Source organism: Aethina tumida, chromosome 3, assembly GCF_024364675.1.
Source record: "Aethina tumida isolate Nest 87 chromosome 3, icAetTumi1.1, whole genome shotgun sequence".
NCBI classification, from domain to species: Eukaryota; Metazoa; Arthropoda; class Insecta; order Coleoptera; family Nitidulidae; genus Aethina; species Aethina tumida.
Genome location: NC_065437.1, coordinates 384468 through 411120, shown reverse-complemented (window position 1 = coordinate 411120; position 26653 = coordinate 384468). Strand labels below are relative to the sequence as shown.

General features: G+C 30.1%; 2 protein-coding genes across 2 annotated transcripts in view; both read right to left on the bottom strand.

The window, feature by feature from the left end:
• The window catches only part of LOC109607121 (trypsin beta-like), a 256249-nt gene extending 236240 nt beyond the window's left edge, over positions 1–20009 (bottom strand). Inside the window, exon 1 of the mRNA XM_049965519.1 lies at positions 19954–20009. The gene's annotated coding sequence lies outside the window, so the exon portion shown is untranslated. The remainder of the gene's footprint in view (positions 1–19953) is intronic.
• On the bottom strand, positions 3054–5744 carry LOC109603942 (borealin). The gene is made up of 4 exons (XM_049965520.1): positions 5626–5744; positions 5320–5444; positions 5068–5265; positions 3054–3379 (listed from the first exon to the last, which is right to left on the bottom strand). The coding sequence occupies exons 1-4, from the start codon at positions 5702–5704 to the stop codon at positions 3107–3109; spliced, it is 675 nt and encodes a 224-aa protein (XP_049821477.1). The 5' UTR covers positions 5705–5744; the 3' UTR covers positions 3054–3106.
• Positions 20010–26653: the final 6644 nt, after the last annotated feature.

Sequence of the window (26653 nt, the reverse complement as noted above, 5' to 3'; positions counted from 1 at the left end):
ATTAACTCAACAAAAACAGTGTAAAGTTTAAATAAACTTCGGCGAGACATTCCGGCGGTAGTAAAATTAGCATACCACCCCCCAATATTATGAAATACGTTCAGCAAATCAACCCCGGGCATCGACCAAACTGACCTCTTCGATTAACCCTTCGGAGAACTATCCATTATGCGGTGACATAACTTTACCTCCATTATTGTGCAGCTCAACTGTGAAATCCTCGATTTAATTATTCACATTTAACCCCACACAACTAATCATTCTTCCCCGAAAGTTTAATGAATATTGCACCATGTCCAAGTTCTTGACCCACCATTGAACTGGAAATATCTCGCGGACGTGAATTTTAAATAAATCCTCGTTGTCAGGGAGAGGGGGATGTTATTATCCGCAAAAGCGAAGAGATTCGACCGGCACAAAATAAAGTACGGCTATAAATAAATCAAGGTTCTAAAGAACGTTTCAATTCAAAGAGAAATGCTATGCCAGTTTCATTTTTTCTGATTGATTGTTTCGTTATTTTTCATCTTTTCTCATTGCTAAAAATACTCAAAACGATTAATTTCGTACTGGAAATTTTGCTCTGCGTTATAATTTAAACACGACAATTTAATTTGAAATTATAGTTAATATATTTTTACCATAAGCTTTGTGTTTGGTTCAATTTTTTGAGCAAATCTCTCATTCATATTTATTAATTAAAAATATTAATTTATAATGAAATAATATTGCATTATTGTAACTTAGAGTTAATTAAATTTTAAATGTGATTTACATTCCATTAAAAATATTATTTCAAAATGAAACAGACTACTTTCAATAATTATATTTACTCAGTTCTTTGCTATCACTAATCATGGTTTTCGTTCTGAAATTAATTCCAGGATTATTCAATTAATAATTGAGGTTTCAATTGTATTCGGATCTGGTCTTTGTGGTGACCAATTACCGTAAACTTGATTGACTCAAATTTAAACAACTGTGGATTCATACTTAAAATTTTATTTTAATTAACTACACTATATTCTGTCCACCTACATCAAAATAAGTTTTAATTATAATCCAATTTAGCTATTAAATTTGTATGGAAATTTTAACCTATAAATACAAAAAATCAATAATAAGAGAGGACATTTCAAACAACATAACAGGAGGAAATTAATATAGAAACCTGTATTACATATATTTGGCTATTGTTCAAGAGATGGCGCTGTAAACACTTACGAAATGATTTTCTTATATAAATTCAGCTAATTTTTGATGTGTAACAAAAAAAGAATTATATATTATTACATTACTTGGAAAAAAATTAATTTAAAACTTTAATTAATAAATCAATTACAAGAATTTTACAATTATTTTTATTCACCACTGTCATTATAATTAATACATTAATTAATATTCGTTAATTAAAAATGTGTGAAGTAATTATAATTTATAAACCACAGTTAATTAAAATTTAAATATAGTTAGCACTTAATTAAAAATTGGAGTTAGACGTACGAATTTCGATTTAAATTAGATAATAAACTTAAAGTAAAAGTAAAGTCCTTTAAGCCTGAGCAAGTTCAAAGCTGTAGAATTGAAATGTTAAAGTAAATACGTACTCATTAGCGATAATAAACGGTCGAGGAGCAAAGAGTTTTTCTAAATTATATTAGAAGTAAATTGGAGGGTTGATTATGGAGTTTTCTCCGAGGACAAAGTTTCCCCGGCATCAACTAAGGCCATACACAATTCAACCTTGTCTGTTAGCGTACACACACGCCATATTACTTTCGACCGCCCCAGAGACGTATAAACCATAATAGTTATGGCGGAATCATACTTTGCCGTCGCCCATTTAATTTAATAATAAACTATGGGCATTTAATTTTTATCAAACATTAAACACGACAACGTGTGCATTCATTATAATGTCTCGCATTGTTTGTTCGAAGCACAAGTTTCTAACAACATTCAGAAGCAGCGTTTCATTAAATTATTTCAAAATACCTTTTGTATACGTGTTTGCACGGCTCTATTTTATGCATGAAATAACTGCTAGCAGGATTATTGTATGCTGAAAATTCAACCGCAGTCCTGGACACTAAACATACCACTCAATTTGTTTTGTTATTACGTTATTACATGTAATTGAGTCCGACCGTTAACGATTGAATGAAATGATGCCTGCGACAATAATATACTGCTGCGCTTTTGCCTTTGCTAAAAATCAAATAATTATTCGTGCGGCCATTCAGGGAACGAGGTTAATTCGAAATGAATTCCGTGCACCGGCAATATGTCTGAGGCGCTTGTTTTTCATCTTGGGACCGGTCGGCCCATTGTGCACTTCCCTCGTGAGGATTCGTTAAAACAGTATATAATAGAAACTTGCTGTAATATTCTCTTGTTCGGTCGACAATTTCGATTTAATAATGAATTTCAATTTACGATTTTCCTTTAATGCTGTTTACAAAGCTACAGCTCCGACTAAAAGCTACGAGGCACGACGAAAAACTTTTATAATTGAACTTTTGTTTAAGCTTTCAAAGGGGGCCGATCCATATTGGCGGCCAATTTGTACAATAAGACCTTTTCAAAGTGTCCACGTACGGCGAATCAGCGACGTTTGACAAATGGGCGACGGGGGAGCGAAAAAAAGGAGTCCATCGGGTGGTGGAGACCCCTCATTCATTTCCGGCCTAAGTTATGCACAAACGCGTCGGGATTTATTTTTATCGATGGCCACACCGCATTATAATGGGCCACAAAGACCGATGATCCGTCCAAACGTGTCCCAATTTTGATTGAAACTTAATTAGCAAGGCGGCGTCTTCCAAGAACGGGAAACGTAATATTGCAGCAGCAGCAGCAGCAGCAGCAGGAGCAGGAATACACGGTGGCAGCACAATGGCATAAATCAAACTCACGAGCCATATTCTCCAGCAATTACTCTTATGCGTGTTTTCGGCATGATATTAGTTGGCATTGTACGTCGGTCCGACAATAAGCATAAATTTCAATTCACCATGAATACATACATACATACACAAACGCAAACACATACGTGGCGGCACGTCAACGTTTATTGCCGAAACTAAATTAAATCAAGTACAACACATCAGGTTCTGCGCAACTGGACCAGCGTGTCCAGGTTGTCGCGCAGCTGCGCCAGGCCGCGCAACGTCTCCGCGTCCAGGTCCGGCACCGAGGAGCACCTCAGGTTTCCCCTCGGATGGACGGTTATGTGTCTGCCGTCGCCCATCGGTATGGTGACGTTCGGGTTCTTCTCCGAAGCCACCACGCCCGTGTAGAGGGGGCTGCCGTGCAGCGACAGCACCATCTCACCCGGTCGGGGTGTGCGCAAAATCATTTGGGGGGTGTTCGGCTCCACCTGTCACAAGAATCAACGCTAATCGTTACAAGTTCTTTTTAATTCCTTCGTCTTCTAACTGTGGGAGTTGATTATAAGCAATTAAATGTTAAAAAGTTATCATTTATCATGTACCTATACTCCATTCAGACTAGGTACTGAGTAACAAACAAATTTACTTGATCATTTCAATTACAGGAAATATGGGAAAGCTTTTAAAGCACACATGGTAATATAGATGCATATTTATAGACTCAACATGTTTATAAAAGAGTTGTCTAAAGAGTAATAAACAGATTTCTGTCAATTCATTTGCCTGTTATTTAGAAATTATAAACCAAAAGACTTATTTCGTTCTCTTTTCTATATTGTTTTAAGAAATGGATTGAAAAAAAGTGCTTTACTAGATTGTATGACCCCCTTTTATATGTACCTATACTCCATTCAAACTAGGTATGGAGTAACAAACAAATTTACTTGATCATTTCAATTACAGGGAAATGTGGGAAAGCTTTTAAAGCACACATTGTAATAGATGCATATTTATGGACTCAAAATGTTTATAAAACAGTTATCTAAAGAGTAATAAAAAGATTTCTGTCAATTCATTTGCCTGTTATTTAGAAATTATAAACAAAAAGACTTATTTCGTTCTCTTTTCTATATTGTTTTAAGAAATGGAATGAAAAAAAGTGCTTTACTAGATTGTATGGCCCCCTTTTATATGTACCTATACTCCATTCAAACTAGGTATGGAGTAACAAACAAATTTACTTGATCATTTCAATTACAGGGAAATGTGGGAAAGCTTTTAAAGCACACATGGTAATATAGATGCATATTTATGGACTCAACATGTTTATAAAAGAGTTGTCTAAAGAGTAATAAACAGATTTCTGTCAATTCATTGTCTGTCATTTAGAAATTATAAACCAAAAGACTTATTTCGTTCTCTTTTCTATATTGTTTTAAGAAATGGAATGAAAAAAAGTGCTTTACTACATTGTATGACCCCCTTTTATATGTACCTATACTCCATTCAAACTAGGTATGGAGTAACAAACAAATTTACTTGATCATTTCAATTACAGGAAATGTGGGAAAGCTTTTAAAGCACACATGGTAATAGATGCATATTTATAGACACAAAATGTTTATAAAAGAGTTGTCTAAAGAGTAATTAAAAGATTTCTGTTAATTCTTTTGCCTGTCATTTAGAAATTATAAACCAAAAGACTTATTTCGTTCTCTTTTCTATATTGTTTTAAGAAATTGAATGAAAAAAAGTGCTTTACTACATTGTATGACCCCCTTTTATATGTACCTATACTCCATTCAAACTAGGTATGGAGTAACAAACAAATTTACTTGATCATTTCAATTACAGGGAAATGTGGGAAAGCTTTTAAAGCACACATGGTAATAGATGCATATTTATAGACACAAAATGTTTATAAAAGAGTTGTCTAAAGAGTAATAAAAAGATTTCATTTAATACACTTGCCTGTCATTTAAAAATTATAAATAAATAGATTTAATAAATAACTTTTTAACACTTAATAACGAATAATTAAGTCAAAGAATTTAAATGTTCTCAAAAATACCCCTTTTTAAAGATTTAACCTCCAATTGACATATAAAAAAGTGGAGGTCAACTTAAATAACCCTAATTCTTTTATGTAATTAATGTTTTTAATTGATTGGTTTACTTTAGGAGTGATTGGATCATAAGACTGGGCTCTGCGTCTGTTCGCTGGAGTAACATATTTGGCCCTTGTAGCAGACCTGGATTGTCTGGTAATTTTCCTTAGTGGAGCTGGCTTTTTAGGTTCCGCCGACTTATCCATCTGTGTAGAATCAAGTTTTGAAGAAAACATGGAAGACGACTCCAAATTTATTCCTTTTTTCTAAAAATTTTATCGGGTTATGGGGGTCTCCAATTGATTTGGTTTTGGACGTACCAATTCGCCATAGGTTGCTGTTTTGAGTTGCATGGGCATCTCTATGATGTAATCACTGACCATTTTGCTTATTTCAAGCTTGAAAAATTGTGCAGTCCTTTGTAGTTCTCTTTTAATATCATCTCCTAGAAATATTTCAGAATATAACAGCTGTGTTTTAGTGGTAGTGAGTTTAGGAATTACTAATACTCAAACGTTGTCGATTCCTAAAGAGATTTCGAATATCCTATAGTCCATTCACATAAGGTAAGGAGGGTACATAGTTTGAATGGAGTATAGTATAAAATTATTTATTATTATACATACTGGTTGTATTAAGCTCTTTAATATTAAATTGTAATTCCTTCTCTAACAGTCTGTGAGATTGACGGGTTCTCTTTGCCATTTAACTGCTTTGATTATGTTGAATATATTTTTGTTTGAACTGATGTTTATGCTAATACTATAGTAACAACTATGTTGTTTATTCAAGTTTCCAAAGCAACATTTTCTTATTTTCTTAGCCCACTTAGCCAAATGATTTCTTACAGGAGATATTAAAATAAATAAAACTACTCAGTATCTAATTGGTTAAAATTTCAAGGAGAAAACTTCAATTACGAGACTTTTATTAAAGAATCTGGTGCTGAAGTTGGGAGTTAGGTAAAAATATTCGAGTGATATTAAAATGTGTTTGATATGAAATGATAAAAATGGTGGAAACTGTAACTGAAGTAATCGAAGTTTGGAAACGTTACTATTAAATTACGCAGGAAGTTTAATAGTAGACTTTTATGAGATTGCAAGGCAACTTGTTGGAAGTAAATTAGGTCAGCCTACAAATCTTGGCGATGGTCTGATGTGGTTTCACCCAACATATTAACAAAATAGTTAATTAAGGAGGCCCGTAAACTTTTAATTAACATAAAGTAAAGATTAGACCGGGAAAAAGAAAGAAAAAACACATTTAAAAGAAGGGTTTGAAAACGTCACACATGCACATAAAAGCAACTTTGCAATTTATGCTCTTTGAGTCCGGAATAATAAATTTAAACTAGTTATCCTTGCAAACGAAGCAGCTAACGCTATTAAATGGTCCCACTGTGAAGGTGTCCTTTCGCCGTAAAGTTCTAATTTTTGTTACGCCCTTGTCTCATGTAAATTCCTTGGCGTGTAGTGCTCCGGCCTCTCTCACGGAGCGGCCCCCGGAATTTACTGTTATTGCTGCTAACCCTTTCATGGCCTCGGCGCTAATTCAGCTTTAGGGCCACTTTTTCTTTTACTTTAACTTCGCCAGATGGGTGTCGATAAACCCGTTTTAATATTTCGGCTTCGGAACACGACTCCCTAATAATTCATTCGGCGTGGAATCACGGAAATGGGGAAGACATCACACAATCACATAATGGATCGTTTAGGGGGGAAGTTGCAAGTGCATTCGGCGACATAAATTTTATGCAGGTTTCGTCCTATTTCCACTTTATATGAAGTAACTCCCGGGAGCATGAAACGAGCGGTTAATGCCGTGGCGGCCGTATGTATATAACTTTACCAAACAAGCTTAAGCTCTAAATTATTCTTAAACTCGACGCCATTAATACACAACTGTGGCGTAACGTATGATGAAAGATAAGTTGGCAATATGGTCCCCGAAACCGGACTCGAAATTAACATTGGTTGTTTGTGCTAACTGGTTCAAAGCTGGGCTTATATCTGATTTGATTCCACAGATTATAACGTATGTAATGTCTTTTGTCCCAACTTAAGGAGATTAAAATTCATGCTCGCCCATTTCCACTTATTAAAATCGAATTAAATTCAAAAACTAGCATCGAATTCCCGAGCCAAAGTAATAATCAACACACTTTTATGTACCTTTTATATTTTGTCAAAGCGTTCTTTATGTCAGCCCGGAGTGGGTCTGCACGAAAAAACCGTCCATGATTTATTTTGTTTTAGAGCTCTTTATGTCTTTTTTAGTAGTTTGTTTCGACAAGATTACAGCTGTTGCCTCACTCATAAACTGTTTACAGCTCATCAGGACATAACTTCAACTTACCCCGTTGTCCGTCATAAATGAAAAAACCGCTTTTTTACCGTCAAAAGTTGATATTTTGTTAATTAAAACACGAGTTGTTTATTGGCATGCTTCTAATTAATCTGCGTTGCATTGGAAATCGACCAGTTTGGTTTGGTCATGAGTTTATAATTTGATGGATCTGTTATTGGTGTTTTCACATAAGCAATTTCATTACACACGTATACCCAGAGGCATAAAAAATAAATCCAGGGGTTAGATTTCTTTTATTTTTGATATACAGTTATCAAACATTCAAAAAAAAAACTATTAACTTCATGTTTTTAAACCAATAATGATTCATTCATTTGTCTGGACAAATATACGTTTTATTATTTTTAAATAAAATACTATGATGAAATCAATACAGAAACCTGTATTTTTCAATAGAGCTATTGTCCTAGAGATGGCGTTGACGATACATATTGTTGAAATTGTTATAGAGTATAAATTTTTAGTTTTATTTTCTCAAGATTCTAAATTCTTCTTATTGGTATTCATTATAAAATATTTAACTTTATATTTCTTTTTATTTAAGTCAATTTTAATTATTGTGAAATTTCTATTTGAACAATATTCAAATAATAATTTATATTTTATAAAATATACACCGAAAATTTGCCATATTTAAATAAACTCTATAGTTTTCTAAAATTATAAATTGTTAATTCTTTTAAATACTTATTCATTTATGAAATTATTATTATTATTATTTGTTAAATTATCATTTTATTTTTCTTAAATTGAAAAAAACTTATTCCTATTAGAACAATTTTATTTAAGTTCCTATTAGAACAATTTTTAAATAATAATCCACATTTTATAAAATATACACCCAAAATTAGCCATATTTAAGTAAAATCTATAGTTTTCTAGAATTATAAATTGTTAATTCTTTTAAATACATATTCATTTATGAAATTATTATTATTATTTGTTAAATTATCACTTTATTTTTCTTAAATTGAAAAAACTTATTTTAATACAAAATACTGTGATGAAATTAATATATAAAATTTGTATTTTTTCAATACAGCTATTGTCGTAGAGATGGCGCTTTTGAAGCATGTTCAAAATTTGTTATAGCAGTATAAAGAGTACAAATTTTTAGTTATTTTATCAAGATCTTAAGTTCTCCTTATTGTTCAAATTGTTCAACTTCGCAATAATTAAAATTGACTGAAATAAAATGAAATATAAAGTCAAATCTTTTATAATAAAGAAGTTGAACAATTTGAACAATTTTTAAATAATAATCCATATTTTATAAAATGTACACCCAAAATTAGCTATATTTAAGTAAAATCTATATTTTTCTATAGTTATAAATTGTTAATTCTTTTAAATACTTCTTCATTTATGAAATTATTATTATTATTTGTTAAATTATCACTTTATTTTTCTTAAATTGAAAAAACTTATTTTAATACAAAATACTGTGATGAAATTGATATAGAAATCTGTATTTTATTCAGTACAGCTATTGTCGTAGAGATGGAGTTGTGATGCATGTTTGTAATTTTATTTGATCAATATTATTACTAAAATTAAATAAAAAAATTAATTTTCAAAAATAGTTTTAATTTTTTTAATAATTTATTTTAAATTGAACTTATTGAAGACATTTGAAAAGTTACTTGGATCAAGATAAAATATATTTATGTCAAACAATTTATAGTTAGTGTAACATTATGGAGTAAGAAGTAAGAAATCAAAATTAAGAATTGTGGGGCGTAAAATTTGAAACACGTTCCTTAAACTTAAAGAGTCCAATTAAAAGTTTCACGTTGTCTGATATGTGTAAACAGTTGGTTAGGAATCCGATAATTGAAGTTGGAAAATGTCGTTCAAACGTTGGTGATCCAATTATCAAAGTTTATTTTGTCATCGGTTCGATAATTGTTGATAATTGCATTTAGGTTTCAAACATCGGATTAACACATTTATTATTATCATCTCCGGCCATATACCACACTAAAATTGATCATAGTGAGAAAGATACGAGTCCATTTATTGAGTCTTAAATCTAAATGATTCCCTGACCACGTCTATTGATTTTACATTGTTCCAGACCCAAATGCGACTATATTACAAACCGGGCTTACACATTAAAGGCCGCCATAAGTCGCATAATTTCCTAGTTAAACATTTTAAACGGAATTTACTAGTCCATTTCCGCACTTGCATTGGGGATTTGGAATTATGGAATTGCTGCACCGCCCCGATGATGAAGTGATAAATTTGCGTTTGTTGCGTACACGCATGCCAAAAAAATGGCCCAATAGAGAAGTTAGTGTGGCACGAAATGGGCAAAAGAAGTCTTGCATCGTAAATTTTTGTGGCTGATATAAAATGGCGATTCCTGAGCACTGTTTCGAATAAAAAGCGAAGCGAATTAGATTTTTTACGTCCACCGAATTTATGACTATGACTATGACTATGCGGATCGCTTAATACCTCCGCCCCAATATGCCGTATAGGTAACTAAGTGAAACTTTATTTTCCATCCCCGCGTCGAACGTTAAATCGGGAATTAATTAAGGCCTTAACGAGGTGATGGATGATAAGAGAAATTAGGAAACAAATACGTCTTATTTAGCCTTCCGGCTCAATTAAACATTGAACAAGTCGCGGCTCAGCGACGGATTTGCACGTTCGCTATGTGAAATTAAGCGATGTGACATGAGCGATTTACATAGCGACATGCCCGGAGCGTCCCCGACCGACTGAGCACGCATCTCCGAATTATAATTTTATCGCGGTAATTGGGCGAAATTAATATTCGAATACGTAATTCGGCACGAATAATTACTGTGAAGGTGGTGCGGGGCCGAGGCGGGGAGTCGCAACTGAGTTATGCACTTTCCAGGTGTTTCCCAACTGGAAACTTATACGCCATCCACAAGTTTATAATTATACAATCAAGGATCTACGTGTACGTTTTCGATTATTAATTTATTAAGTTGCCAAGACCGATTTAAACTCCTCTTGACGTCAGCTATTCCGGTCCAAATCGACTGGTCCATTCAGGACTTGATGCTGTATCTGGATGGAATTGATGTAAGTGTGTTGTACAATCAAAAGTTAACTATTCTATACTCTATATATTGCTATAACAAATTTTAAACATAAACGCCATCTCTACGACAATAGCTGTATTGAAAAAAAAATACAGATTTCTATATTAATTTCATCCAACATTAATTTTGGGTATATGTTTTATAAAATATAGATTATTATTTGAAAATTATTCAAATGGAACTTCACAATAAACAGAATGAAATATAAAGTTAAATTTTTTTATAATAAATAACAACAAGAAGAAATAAAAGACTGAAAAAGTAAAAACAAGAAAATTATATTCTATATATCTCTTCAATCACGCCATCTCTACGACAATAGCCGTATTGAAAAAAATACAGATTTCTATATTAATTTCATCCAACATTAATTTTGGGTATATATTTTATAAAATATAGATTATTATTTGGAAATTATTCAAATGGAAATTCACAAATAATAAAATGAAATATAAAATTATTTTTTTATAATAAATAGCAACAAGAAGAAATAAAAGACTGAAAAGGTAAAAACAAGAAAATTATCTCTTCAATCACGCCATCTTTACGATAATAGCTATATTGAAAAAACATGGGTTTCTATAATGATTTCATCTCAGTATTTTGCTTAATAATATATTTTTATATTAATAAAGAAGTAAGATGGTAATTTAATTTAAAAATTAATAAAATAAAAAAATTAAAAGACGTCAAACAGCAAGTAATAAGTAAGACAAACATTTAAATTGAAGTTATCTGGCAAAATAGCACAGGAATATTAAAAATAAAATAAAATTGTAGGACGCCTAATTAGTCAAAGTGGTTTCGTTTCATTGGTAAAAATGTTGAAGGAAATGTTCTCAATAAAGTTTCAAGTATTTGCGATGTTTAAAATATTTAATTACACTAAAATTGAGTAGTTTTTTCTGGGAAATTTATATTTAGCCAAACAATAACGAATTGGTAATTTATGTCAATTAATAGATATTGGTTGTGCTGAGTAAATAAATAATTGGGTCATTTCGAAAAACCTTCCAGGAATTATGATTTGATGTGAAACGTTCTGACGAAATGAAAATTATGAAACTGTTTAATTAGTTGATCAATCAGATGGATTTAATTGATTTTACAAAATGGCAACATCAATAATTACTAAACCACATAAATAGATTAAATCCTGTGTACGACCGCAATGTATGGGTAAGTTTAACGACCAATTACTAATTACTAAACAATTACGGTACTTAGCAGTTAAGGACTTAAATCCTACAGTTCGTGTTAAATGTTTTATGCATATTCAAAACACCTAAAGTTAAATTTCTGACGGAAATGCAGACGAATTTCTTGTTGCTTCCAAACTTTATGTCCCACTTCTGTGTTATTTAATATTTACGCCGTGTTCGTTTTGATCAAATATAATCTATTTAATTATGCACGGTCAGACTGGCCGCAACATAAACAATATTTTTAACGTAGGAAACAAAGCGACTTGAGGCGGATTTGCGCCGTTCAAGATTGTGTCACACTTATGATTTATTATTGTTATCCTTTCAAGACTTGTTCATAAAACATCCGTTCTGACGTTGTGACGTTGTGACGTTGATATCATCAGCTGCTTCTAATTTAAAATTACGGTATTTGTTTTTTAAACCGTAATTAGCGTGTAATAACAAAGGATTAGGGGGGTGAATACGATTGGTAATTGAAATGGCTCCCCCAATTCCTCAATCCTTTTCAGCACACACGTTATTACGGTATATTATTGTAAAATGGAAACGGCTGCGAACAAAAATGGGGCGCACTCGAGTGGCAACCCCCTTTTCCTCCTAATTACTTTATCATTCTCTGCGGGGCCGACGTCTAAACATCTACATAATCGTCGGGGGATGAGATACGTCTCCCCCGCGGGCCGTGACGGAGACTGCTTTGATTTTTGGCCGGAGATGCATCACAATACCTTTTATTTGCGATCGGCTTAATGGAACCGGGATTTTATCTGCGGGAACATTCGTTTAATTTATCGTTATCATTATTATAAATTTTTCATTGTAACACGTACTATCCTTCAAATGGTCCTTTTGTTTGGCGGAATAAAAATTGTTTTCCGTCTTTATTGCACCCAATAGATCGCAGCTGTTACATGGACCGGTGACATTTATTAAAGTTGGCTTACCACATATCCACTGTCCACCGTCTTATTCTCTTATTGTCCATACGAAATATCTCTCTCTCTTTGCCATTAATTTTTGCCGACTAATACGAACAGATTAATTCGGTTGTTGAGTGTGGAAAGCTGAGCCACTATTGGAAAGGACACGAAGACAATTTAGTAAATTTAAATCTGTCACATTTATTTTCGTCTTCCACCCCAACATGTGCTCCGGTGCACAGCTGTAAAAGTATTATGGTCCCTCAGTTCTAACACATAAATTACGTTTGACTCCCGAGGGATTAGTAAAAACGTCTCCACCTTGAAAAAACGCAATGAATTCATAATTAACTTTCAATTTATATCTCCACCTACATATTCCATCGTTTTATTACTTTTGTCTACGTACACAGAAATGAATGATGGGACGGTGTTTTTACCGAAAGGATTCAATTGTTTCTTTATTAATGGCCTGGAGAACGAAACATCGTAAATATCTGTCGAGTCTTGTAAGAAATATACGTGCCAAATTTTTATTACTTCTTCAAATAATCTTTTTTAATGTCACTACATTTATTTTAAGATTAAAGTTGACAGAAATGAAGTTTTTCTCACCTCCAAAATGATTTTAATATTGAGGCAAATCAAATTACTTATTAAACAATAATAATAATAATAATCAAAATGACCTTAAAAATTAATATTTCTAAAACTAATTATTAAAATTCAGTACGTTTACTTTAAAATTAAAGTTAAATATCAATTTTTTGTCACCTCCAAAATGATTTTAATATTGAGGTAAATTAAATCACTTATTAAACAATAATAATAATCAAAATGACCTTAAAAATTAATATTTCTAAAACTAATTATCAAAATTCATTATTTTTACTTTAAAATTAAAATTAAATATCAGTCTTTTGTCACCTCCAAACTGATTTTTAATATATTTTAAGTTTAGGCAAATAAATTACTTATTAAACAACAATAATCAAAATTATATTGGTGTGACCTTAAAATTGCTGGTGTTGATATAAAATATCTTTAAATAATTTATTAAATTTAATTATTTTTTATTTTAAAATTAAAAATTTCAATTTTTCTTTGAATTATTTTATTAAGGTTAATACCTCCATTTATTGGGAATGGTACGTCACTGGCGATGTGACAGTACGCCTATGGTGTGTTCAAAGCATTGGGAACAGTGGCGCCTCCAACGTTGGAATAGATAACAACAGTCTTTATAGAAACTTACAGTGGCGTACAAAAGTCAAAGTAATTTTTAGATCATATTAATAATTCGTAGTAACCAAAATTTTATTAGTGTGACACTGAAATTTAATTAATTAATATAAAATCTCTTAAAATAATTTATTAAATTTCATTATTTTTTATTTTAAAATTAAAAATGATACAAAAAAATTATTTAAATTATATATATTGCTCAAAAAAATATGTTTCGCATATTATTAAATCACATTAAACTAAATTACTGTTTAAACAATATTAATTAATAGTAATAATTAAATTTTATTAGTGTATTAATATTTAAATAATGTTCGAAAAAGTATATTTCAACTTTTTTATGTTGAACTACACTAAATTATTTATTTAACATTATAAACTAATAAAAATAACTCAAATTTGGGTACTGTAACATTGAAAATAAATGAATTAATAAAGTCACAATGAAAAATGACTATTAAACTGTGTTTTTTCTTATAATTTGCTGCCTTTTTAAATTTGTCAGATTATTCATTATTATTCAATTATATTATAAATTAACAATCTTAATTGTTAATTAAGAATATTACAGTAGAGGCAATTTGTTTTTCATATATTTTGGTTGAACATAAAATTTTTAAACTAGTGTAATTGGTAGTGTGTATTCTATTGAACAAGGTAACATCCTGACATAACGTAAATTTAATTTACTGGCTGTACATTTATATGTAATGAACGTCTGTCTGTGCATTGTGCACGGATACAATTCCAACAAGAACATTCGATATACATTATGCCCATGTCTAGTTAACCCAACTTACATCAGTTCACCTTCCAAATAATCAAATTGTGGACTTGTTAACATGGATTTTATATTACTGCACCGAGTACAAAACTGGAACAATTCGAAGGCCCATTTCCAAATCATAAAATAGATTGTAAATAGTAAAGTTGCTAATTTCCATAAGTGAAGTTGGAAATCACGTAACCATCACAACGAAATTTCCTGACTAAACTGACGCAGATGTTGAAATTTCCGGAGTTTTGGGAATGGGTGGATTCAGCAAAATACGGCGAACTGCCACTAAAACCCAATGGTCAGATTGTGTGGTCATCACTGTTATACAAACTGCGCCAGGACTCCGCTGTTAATTATAAATCAATTTAGTTTAATGCCTCACAATTTGATGAATTATTAGAAACAATCTGCTAACCGGGTTATTACAATTGAATCTCGTGCAAGGCACAAGACGATAATTGGATAAAAAACGTTGACAAATGCGTATAGTGTGTAATTCCGGACCGGAATCGGCCGATTCGCCTCCTCATTACGCGGATTAACTTTCAACTGTCATATCGGGCCCAATAATGAACTAACGCACAGCACCGCACCGAAATGAGCCGTGTTTGAATGTGTAATTAGTGTGGATTATACATAATTGGTGTGCACACGTGAGAATTAATGCTTACCGATCTTGTATTGTAAATCCATCCGCACTAATTCAACAATTATTGTGACGTAAGGCTGAAATGCAAATTCCTTCTGCTGTTTCATTAACCAACGAATTAATTTCGTGTGGCACTTATCTTAGCCATGATTATTTATGTTGTCCCGAAAATATAACTTGATCCAAGCACTAATTGGTGTTTAATTGTTTCACTGAACCAATAAGGAAGCGACCGACTAAAATTACATGCAACTAATTAAACTAGTTACGTATTTATTTTAAGGCCGCCTTGCACATCAATTTAGCGAATAGTTTGGGCATTTAAAACTTTCGTAATGTGTGCGTTTTATTCAAAGGAGGACTTAATAACAAATTAGCATTAGCACATTGTTTATATTGTTGCGGAGCAACCGGCATGTATTCAAATTAGCTTAAATGCGGAACAATTTCTTCACAATTAAATCTTCCCTGAATGAAAGTTATTAAAGTTCCATCCTTCGGGAACTAAATACCGTCATAAATAAGGCTTGGTCTTATCTTAATAAGTTAGTGAGGCGATAACTCTGCGCCATAACACTTCCAACAGGCCTATAAAATCGGTATAATGCAACCAGGGAAAAATGTTTATTTTCCAGTCGGGCAAAAATTATAAACTTGCGTTCGTTCTTCGTGAATCAGGGGAAAGTTGAATGGAAAAACTGCAATTATCTCGGCCGCTTAATTAACTGGCGGATCGCGTAAATGTAAGTAGGTCATTCCTAACAACTTTTTCTGTGTGTATTTTGTATTTTCAAGTGCAATTTATGTTACGTTTTGAATTAAATACGTGCGAATTATTAAACTCTGTCGAATTACCACTGAAAATTTGTTATTTTTCATTGAAAAAATTAATATTTATCTGAGAAATTGTTTAATAAAATAATTTAATACAAAAAAAAGGAATAATTTAACTATGAAAACTAATTTTCATAAACGTTTTAATATAAAATAATTAAAAATAGTGTATAACAATTGGTTAACAATTTAAATAATAACTATATGAATAATCCAAACATTTTTGTTATAAATGTAAAAATAGAAATGGTACGCCAATGGCGATGTGACAGTACGCCCATGGTTTGTTCAAAGCATTGATAATCAGTAGCGCCGCCAACATTAGAATGGAGAACAACAGTCTTCACAGAAACTTACAGTGGCGTACAGTTCAAAGTAATTTTTAGGTCATTCCTAATACCTTTTTCTGTTTGTATTTTGAATTTTCAAGTTCAATTTATGTTACATTTTGAATTAAATATGTGTCAATTATTAAACTTTGTCGAATTACCACTGAAAAATTGTTATTTTTCACCAAGATTAATGTTACTCCGAGATAATTGTTTAATAAAATAATTTAGTACAAAAAAAAGGAATAATTTAACTATAATTGATTAACAAAATAAATAATAACTGTATGAATAATCCAAACATTTTTGTTACAAATATAAAAAATAAAAATGGTACGCCACTGCTTTGTTCAGAGTATTGGTTTATAAAAGGTTCCAGTGGCGTACAGAGTTCAAAGTAATTTTTCGTCCTTTATCTTTCTTAAAAACTGAGTTATCTCAAAAACGACTGTGATAATCAAAATTAATTAAGAGTACATTTTTCTTGTAAATTGTGCAAAGAATACAAAGAGCTTAATAGTTACAAAAATATTCAATGGCGAAAAAATAGGGCATGAAATGGAGAACTACCCCCAGAATTTATGCTACCATTTCATTAAAAAAATGATTTCATCAATCAATTACATTGATATGTATTTTAGGACACATACAAAATTTAAACATGGCTAAAGATTATGGAGTTATAAAAAGAACAATTTTTAAAATTTAAATTTGAAGAGCTGTATTTTCGTCAGGAGAAAAAAATTATTGAAATTTTTTTCATTATTAGACTTATTTTACATACTTTCAAATTGTGAATACATTTTTGTAGAAACACATATTGTTGAATAATAACATTATTATCCAACTGACGTGAGTAATATTTTTATTATACAATGCATCAAAGTATAACAGAAAAAAAATTAACTTTTAATTAGACTTTGACCATCTTATATATCAAACGACCATTATAAAAATATTGATAAATAAAACAGTTAATATATTTACATAAACAAGTGAGTTAATTTATGATTTGATTTATATAGCGACCAGAGAAATGAATTGTACATGTTGGAAACCCCATTTAATAGTAAATATGGATATTTTAATTTGAGGAAAACTAATTGGTGGATTGGTGGATTGGTGGACGCATCCACACCGAATAAAATTGAAATCATAATAAATCTGCGTTGAGTGGAATGGCCATGTATGTTTTTGTTCGCCGTTCGCCCATACCAGGTTATTTCCATTTAAATAAGCCGGGGTCGGTGGTGTTTAGGGGTTCGTTTTGTACATGGCGAAATAAGAACGGCAAAAACGGATCGAATAGAGTCGCTATTGTGGCCCGAAATACTAAAAACTTATACATCGGTTCATCCCTATTATCGGCAATAAAATTAAAACAAAAAATTATTGTTTTAATAACCATCATTATTTTTCGGATCCTCGAATCGGAAATAAATTCCGAATCAATGAACGGACCCAGATTGGATGATATTAAAGTTTTTTTAGCTGGGAACACTTGTGACTTGAAAAATGGTGAATATAATAATAAAGTCTGGGAGCATTTAAGTGATTCGTTCGGTGGTTTGCTTTCTTTAAATGGGATCTCAAATGAAATGCTACTTGTCGGTTTCGGTTTCAATTAAACTTATGAACGAACGGTTTTATTCAATGCAGTTTAGTAATATTCCAAGTTTTTTAGGCTGGGCTGAGGTTTTTTGTTTAGTTAATTCAATTATAACACAATATGGAAATAAAACATTGGTTAAAAAACAAAATTTTATTAAAATAAATGTTTCAGGCCGGGAATTTTTTACTTTTTATTTATGTTTTATAATAAATTCATACAAATATTAGGTTTAGCACGCTATTTTACACAAAAATCAAATAACAATTTTTCTACAATTTTCACTGTGTCACTGTAGCCTTAATAAATAATGACATTATTTATTATACAGGTTATAAACTGTCAGTCACACTGTCACTTAGATTTATTAAGTTAATCATTTTTTATCAAAGTGGATGAATGAAATGTTGCATTTAATTACTTTATTCGACTTTATAAAGTTACATTTAGAAATATATTAATTCATATTGACACTGAAGAATTAATTTATTAATTTTAAAACATGTTGGATTAAAGAGAAACAGCAATTAGACGTAAACTATTATAATATATGATATAAAATACATAGAATCTTTTAAATAGTTTAGATATTTTTAGAATTTTAATCGCATGCCAGGAAACATATTAAGAAAAAACGTGTGGGCTATATTAGATTCGTATTAACTAATTTTATCAATAATAAACAATTAAGTACAATTGACTTAACTATATAGGGTGATTTATCTAACTTATTCAAGAGAAGTTTATGGAGAATAGAAAAAGGTATTGGAACACACTGTATATTTCATGCTTTTTTAATCCTAAATTTAATTGTAAATAAAATGGGTATACCATGTCCTATACCTAAACCCAATAGTTTTTGTATTATTAATTGTTTTCTAAAAATTTTGACACCTAAAATGGCTGTAAAGTACACATACATTAACCAAGAATTATATTATTAGTAGTCCCATATATTATACAGGGTATTCCTTATGTACATTTAATTTTGTGTATCTTAAAATATCAATTAGTTTACTATTTTCAATGGAACACCATGTATATTTTAACATAATTAAATTGAATATTAAAAAACCTTTCGATTGATATAAGCAAAAATGTAAGAATAACACTCATTGTCCTAAATTATAAAATTTAAAAATAGTTTGGGTTTTACATTTAAAATAAAAAAGTTAATGTCATTCCTGTTAATAATTAAGTAAAAAATTATGAATAATTTTTTACTAACTGTTATTTATTTAATTAATTAATTTATTCCACATATTTTTAAATGTGATACATTGAATACTGATAAAATTTTTTCTATAATCCCTCGTAACATCTAAAGACAAGCAATTCAGCATACCCCTGTACATAGAGAATTGCTGTCAAATGTCAATTATTTGAAATGGCGGCAGGAATGGATCAGTTACTTAAAACCGGCGTGTAAACATCAAATTTCATATCAGGTACCAAATATAATAAATAATTAAATAACAATAATTGTGTATTTCTCTTATTTACACCACAAACGCTGTCGAAAAACCTCCGAAAACCACGGACGCGTTCTGTTGCCATCCAAGTAGTTTAAATTGCACCAGAGTGGCGACGCTGCGGAGTGCAAAGTAGTTCCTTAAGGCGGTGAACGCTTGTTACCAAGAACTAATAGTCAAATTGACTACTATTTAGTATAATTACAACAAATTTTAGTGTTTACATGACGCTTTTGCGGTTTTTCACCAGTTTTAACAGATTTTTCAATTACTTTTGTTGTATGAATGTGCCGGATGAGGCGTTTTACGTTTCCTCAGAGTGATTTGTGTGATTTTAACGTTGGTTTTCCATTAATTCCGGACAAATATACACAGGAAAAATAAACAATAATTATCTTTATGATAAGTAGTCCAATAATATCAGTATTTCCCGGTAAAAGAAGCAAAGACTCACCCAGCAGTTTCAGCAGTGTTCCACCAAAATCCAGCGTTGAAATCACAACACAATAATCGGACGCAACGGAAAACACTTCGAGGCACATTTTCACCACAAACCGCATCGAAAAACCCCCGAAAACCGACGAAAAACCGACAAGCAGAGTGAACTGCACCAGACCGGCGTCGCGTTGGTGTGCAAAGTAGCGTCGTCTAACACTTGTTACCAAGGGGTAACAGTCAAATTGTCAACTGTCTTTTTTATTATATTTAAATTGTAAGTATCTATTAATGTGTAATTTACTTAATTTAAATCATTATTATTATTATTATTAGTAGCAGGAGTATTAAATTTGTTATATTAATTCATTATGCACATAAATAAAATAATACAGACTCACAATTGATTTTAGGTTTCCAGGAATCACAACCCCCCACCACTACAGACGCCAACCTAGTCCAGATACAACAAAATTTAATGTAGACATGACGCGTCCGCGGTTTTTCGTCGGTTTTCACGGGTTTTTCAATTCTTTTTATTGTATAAATGTGCCGGGTGTGTGTTTTACGTTTCCTCAAACTGACTTGTATGATTTTAACGCCGAGTTTCCGTGTAAATTTCTGAAAAATAAATTTTATTTAAAGACACAACAATATCACCATTATTTCATCGTTGTAACAGTAAGAATAAACATCAAAATTATTGATGGTAAGTACATTTTTATAATTTATAATTAAATTAAATAAAATAAAAATAATTTGTCTGAAAATTGTCATGGTTTAGAACAAAATCCTTTTTTATAATTATCTGTATTTGTCCTCTATTATTTACATTAAAGTAATATTAAAGCTTATTACAGATAGGTACAGTTTATTTTTTAGGTTGAGTTAGGTTGGGTTAGGTTAAGTAAGGAAGATTAAAATTATTAATTTGGGAACTTTGAGTTCAATGTCTAAGTTCTAGAGTTACCAACCCAAAATTGTTGCTGTTGTGCAGTTTCACCAAAATAAAATATATACAATGTGGCTCATTAAAGATGGAAACAAACCCTTTGGTGAACAGTAACTTAAAATGTGAATAGTAAATGTCAACCAACTGATGATCAAAATAGTAATGGCACAACAAACACTTAAATATTGTTTCTAAGGGTGAAAGACATATAATTTTTCATTAGGACATCTAATCAATTGATCTGACAGCCAAATCAATTAATAGTTACCTCTCCAATAACTATCTAAGGATGGATAATATCTAATTGGATAATTCATTATACATTGCTTAAGCATAAGTATCTAATATTCTTACAATCAAAAAATCTGAGCACTGAAAGGTTCTACCAAGAAATGATTGATATATGAAGAAGAAATCAATGCATCAGGAGTGGGAAACTGATGCTAGGCTATTGTTAATCCCTTTTTTGAGAAGATTTGGTATTATTTGAAGAAATAAAATGAGTAAAACAAACAACAATAAGGAATTAATTAATTGTTTGTCGAATACTTAACTTAATCACGTTTCTAAAATGAATTCGATATTCTTAATGTTCATAATTGTACTCTTATCTAGGTAATTAGCCTAAATGAGAAAAAAATGAATATACTTTTCATGTCTAACACACCTAAATTAAGGTAAAAAGATGTAAGGGAACATTTCTGAAATTAAAATTGGTCCTGCTTGGATGGCTTTCAGTTAGCAAAATATTTATTAGGGGATATTTGATATTTATTCAAGTGTGAGGTAGGTAAAAATACCCTCAGGTTGCCCGTCTGCGTTTAATAAATAATTCCCCGCTTTCTTACAGTTTTCACAAATCTAATATGGTTGTTTATTTACTCAGGGTATTAATCTGTGTTGAAAAAGCAAACAATCTGAAACACGAACTCGCTTTACAACGCTGTTGGAATTAACATGGTGTTACACCCGCAATTCAGGCCGACGACAGATAGACATAGTTATGTAAATAAGATCTCTTCTATTGGCCGTTTGTGCATTTCGCTCGTGATGTTTGCTTTAGCCAAAATAATTTTGATGAAACAACTGACAACTGCCGACTTTATTTATTTAAAAGTCCCCATAAATTAATTAAATCGGTACAAGTTTAAAGAAGTGTGCTTTATTCGTGTCGAAAGTGTAGGAAAACACGATGCTTAAGCTGATAAAATAGTAATTTCCCCTCCGGGAGTGCCTCTACCTTTATAATGTACTCCTAGAAAATGGTCAACGCTGTTGTTGTTATCTACGAAGGCAAACTTCCCAACGACATTACTGAGAACCGCAGCTCGTAGATAACTCGCGTGTCTACACCGGTATTCATTACCTTCCACCTATACTCACCCCTCAATACGTTTTACCACGTTTATTTACAATTTGTTGGCCATTATTTTAACCAAATAAAAACGTGCAATTATGAATGAACCCGTGTCCGAAGTAATTAGCATTAATTAATATTTACTATTTCACGAGGCATGCTACCAAAAAAGTTCACACACATCCGTTGTTTACACATGTAATTAAGCTCGCAACTATAAAAACGTGTGATATTAAATAAAGCACGCAGTAACATTTTTAATTTAATGAGAAAATTGCGTATTCAAATCCGGACTACAGTTGTGACAAATAAAAGACAATTAATTTGTAATTAAAGAGGTGTCGTTCGCAGCGCCATCTCCCCGACAATAGCCAAATATACACAGTATAAATTTCTTGACCAATTCCGTCATACTATAAAATAAAAGTTACTTAATTTATACTGTAACATAAATATTAATTAAGAGGAGTATATTGACTTGTCTAATAGTTAAAATAAAAAAGCATATGAAATTATGATATTAAGTAAAGCATGCCATTTCATATGTAACACAAACAATTTACTTTTCATTAGCAGAGAGCTTTTTGTAAACCAACAGTTAAAATTAGAAAGATAAATAATTATGTTTAGGCTTGGTTTCTTGAACGAAAACGCATGTTCGAAACGGAGTAGTGACTTGTTTGAAGTAATAAATAACGTTGTAACTTTAATGTTAGATTTTAAATGTGCCTTTTGGTTCTAAATGTTTCTGGCACACCTGACATACTGAAAGGCTTGCTCATTAAGTATTTACACTGTTGTTGAGGACGGAAAAATGTGCTCCTGCTAAAACCAATCATTAATTCATCAATAAAACTAATAATCTGATATGACAAACAAATACATGAATATTAAAAAATATGTCATTATTTATTTATTGTTGAGGGAGGAAAATTATACACCTTATGATTATTTGAATGTACATTTGTTAAGTACATAAAAATATAACTGGAATTTATTTGTGGACGTTTAACGACGTTGCCGTTACTTTTAAAAGTGCTCCCATTAATTATTTCAACTCAACATTTATTACCCCCATTCCCCGATTTATAACTAGTCGTAATGGTGAAAATAATTGAGATGTAGGAAGTATAAACTACACCCGTATAACCACATAACTGCACTCAAATTATACACATACACTGAATTTATAATTAAGATTTAAGATGGATAATGGAAAATAAAAAATACATCAACAGCCAATTTATGGGTATCGATAGCTAAAAAGTTTTAAATAGAAATAAAGCACAATTTAATTCATTCTTGTGAAAAATGATTCTTTTCTTTCCTACGTTAAGTGAACAGATCTGGGTCTAATCTAAATGGATGCATTAAATTTAAGCCCACAAATAATAATTTTATAAATATGTAGTTTTAAAAAAATGGGCAAGGTGCGTGTCGGAAATGAATTAACTTTGGGTTGCGTAGTTAAAACGTGCGCGATTTTCCAGCGATAAAAAATTGCTTATTTCAAGCTGAAAATGTTAAATATATGGGAGAGGAATTTTTTATTGTTGTGGGTGTAGGAAAATGTGCACAAACAATTTTATACTGGTTATGGGTGTAATTAAAAAAGTTACAAATGTCTAAATAAATTAACTGGTTATAAGTTATAATTGTGTATGAAATTTACATACCATGATACATTGTTTTAATTAAGAATCGTTCAGTCTAAAGCATATTTCTGCACATAAAGTGGTTTAGAGGGAAATGGCAATAAATTTTTATTGGCAGGGTCTTAAATTAAGATTATTCAACTTTTATTACTGTAGAGAAGATCGAATGATATTAATATAAAAAATTTAATGTAATATGTGGTTGTCATGTCCTAATATGATAAAATATTATTGTGTTCATTACTCAAAATTATAGTTTTGGTGTAATAAAATGAGATTTATTATAAAATCTTTATAAAGAAATATTCTTCTTCAGAAAAATCAATTATAATCTTATCAAATTAATTAAATTTAGATGTGTAAAACATGCTCACCTATTCAGTTACATTTCAATTCTAATTTGTTTAAATCTTTTCAACCTTTTTCTAGTTTGGGTGCTGCTATTAAATAAAACTGGATTGTAAAAAGTTAGATCTTAATTCCAGACAATGATCTTAATAAATAAACTGATAAAAATTTTTGAAGGGTAAGAAAATTAAAAAGATAGTTAATATTAAATCATAAAAAAATGTTTCTTTAATGTATTTATTGCCAAAAAATATAGTTTAGGTATAATAAAATAAGATTTAACATCAAATCTACTTAATGAAATAATGTTTTATATAAACATTATTTAAAGTGTGTAATTAACAACAAAAATCAAAGTAATTAAAGAAATAATAATAATAAATTTTGTTACTAATTTTAGCTGAATTTAGATTTGTCAATTTTAGTAGTTTTTTAAATAATTTTAATATTTATAATATTGACTAATTTATCAAGAATTTGGATGAAATAACACTGAGCTGAATTTAGAAAAAAATATTTAATAATATTTATCATTTTTAGTAATTTTTTAAAGAATTTTAATATTTATAATAATTATTGACTGATTTATTAAGAATTTTAATGAAATGTCACTAAAATTAGCTGTATTTGGATAAGAATATTTAATAATATTTGATATTTTTAGTAATATTTTAAGAAATTTTAATATTTATAATAATTATTGACTGATTTATTAAGAATTATGTTGAAATGTCACTAAAATTAGCTGAATTTTGATAAAAATATTTAATAATATTTGTCAATTTTAGTAATTTTTAAAGAATTTTAAGTCATAATAATTATTAATTGCTTCGTCAAGAATTTTGATGAAATATCACCAATATTAGCTGAATTTGGATAAGAATATTTAATAATATTTGACATTTTTAGTAATATTTTAAGAAATTTTAATATTTATAATAATTATTGACTGATTTATTAAGAATTATGTTGAAATGTCACTAAAATTAGCTGAATTTTGATAAAAATATTTAATAATATTTGACATTTTTAGAAATTTTTTACGAAATTTTAATATTTATAATAATTATTGACTGATTTATTAAGAATTTTAATGAAATGTCACTAAAATTAGCTGAATTTTGATAAGAATATTTAATAATATTTGTCATTTTTAGTACTTTTTTAAGAAATTTTAATAATTATAATAATTATTGACTGATTTATTAAGAATTATGTTGAAATGTCACTAAAATTAGCTGAATTTTGATAAAAATATTTAATAATATTTGACATTTTTAGAAATTTTTTACGAAATTTTAATATTTATAATAATTATTGACTGATTTATTAAGAATTTTAATGAAATGTCACTAAAATTAGCTGAATTTTGATAAGAATATTTAATAATATTTGTCATTTTTAGTACTTTTTTAAGAAATTTTAATAATTATAATAATTATTGACTGATTTATTAAGAATTATGTTGAAATGTCACTAAAATTAGCTGAATTTTGATAAAAATATTTAATAATATTTGACATTTTTAGAAATTTTTTACGAAATTTTAATATTTATAATAATTATTGACGGATTTATTAAGAATTTTAATGAAATGTCACTAAAATTAGCTGAATTTGGATAAGAATATTTAATAATATTTGTCATTTTTAGTACTTTTTTAAGAAATTTTTATAATTATAATAATTATTGACGGATTTATTAAGAATTTTGATGAAATATCACTAAAATTAGCTGAATTTTGATAAGAATATTTAATGATATTTGTCAATTTAAGTAATTCTTAAAAAATTTTAAGACTTTTAATAATTATTAACCTCTTCATCAAGAATTTTAATGAAATATCACTAATATTAGCTGAATTTAGATAAGAACATTTAATAATATTTGTTATTTTTAGTAATTTTATAAAGAATTTTAATATTTATAATAATTATTAACTGCTTTATCAAGAATTTTGATGAAATATCACTAATATTAGCTGAGATAAAATCTAAAAAGTAAATTATTAAATATTGTATCATTAAAATATGATGAAATATTACACTTTTTAAATATATTCTCCTCGGATTTGAATGAAATTCCCTTGCGGAAATATAGTTGTTGAAACTGTAGGCATTATTCGTTGCAGTAAAAATATATGAAAATGTTTAGCTGAGGCAAAACGGATATCCTTTTGCACCGCATGTCACTGCTAATGATTTACGACAAGCAGCAAGCTGCATCACCCAAACCCGATTGAACACGTCCTGTTCCAACTTAGTCAATCAGTTGCAACTTGCAAGTCTAGGGCAAACCCTTAAAAAACGGCGAGGAAGAGCGAGTCAAGTTGTTGAACGTCGACGGCAGTGTCGGTGCGCCTGCTGCATAGGTAAGCCATCGCGCTGCCGCCGTCGCCGCCGCCGCC

Bases quoted from the DNA above. Each gene is read 5' to 3' on its own strand.
- LOC109603942 (XM_049965520.1), bottom strand. From the start codon at position 5,704: ATGGCAAAGAGAACCCGTCAATCTCACAGACTGTTAGAGAAGGAATTA. The intron at 5,445-5,625 runs GTATGTATAATA...AAATATTTCTAG, and splicing joins TAAAGAGCTTAATACAACCA to GAGATGATATTAAAAGAGAA. The intron at 5,266-5,319 runs GTACGTCCAAAA...TAAAATTTTTAG, and splicing joins CAGCAACCTATGGCGAATTG to AAAAAAGGAATAAATTTGGA.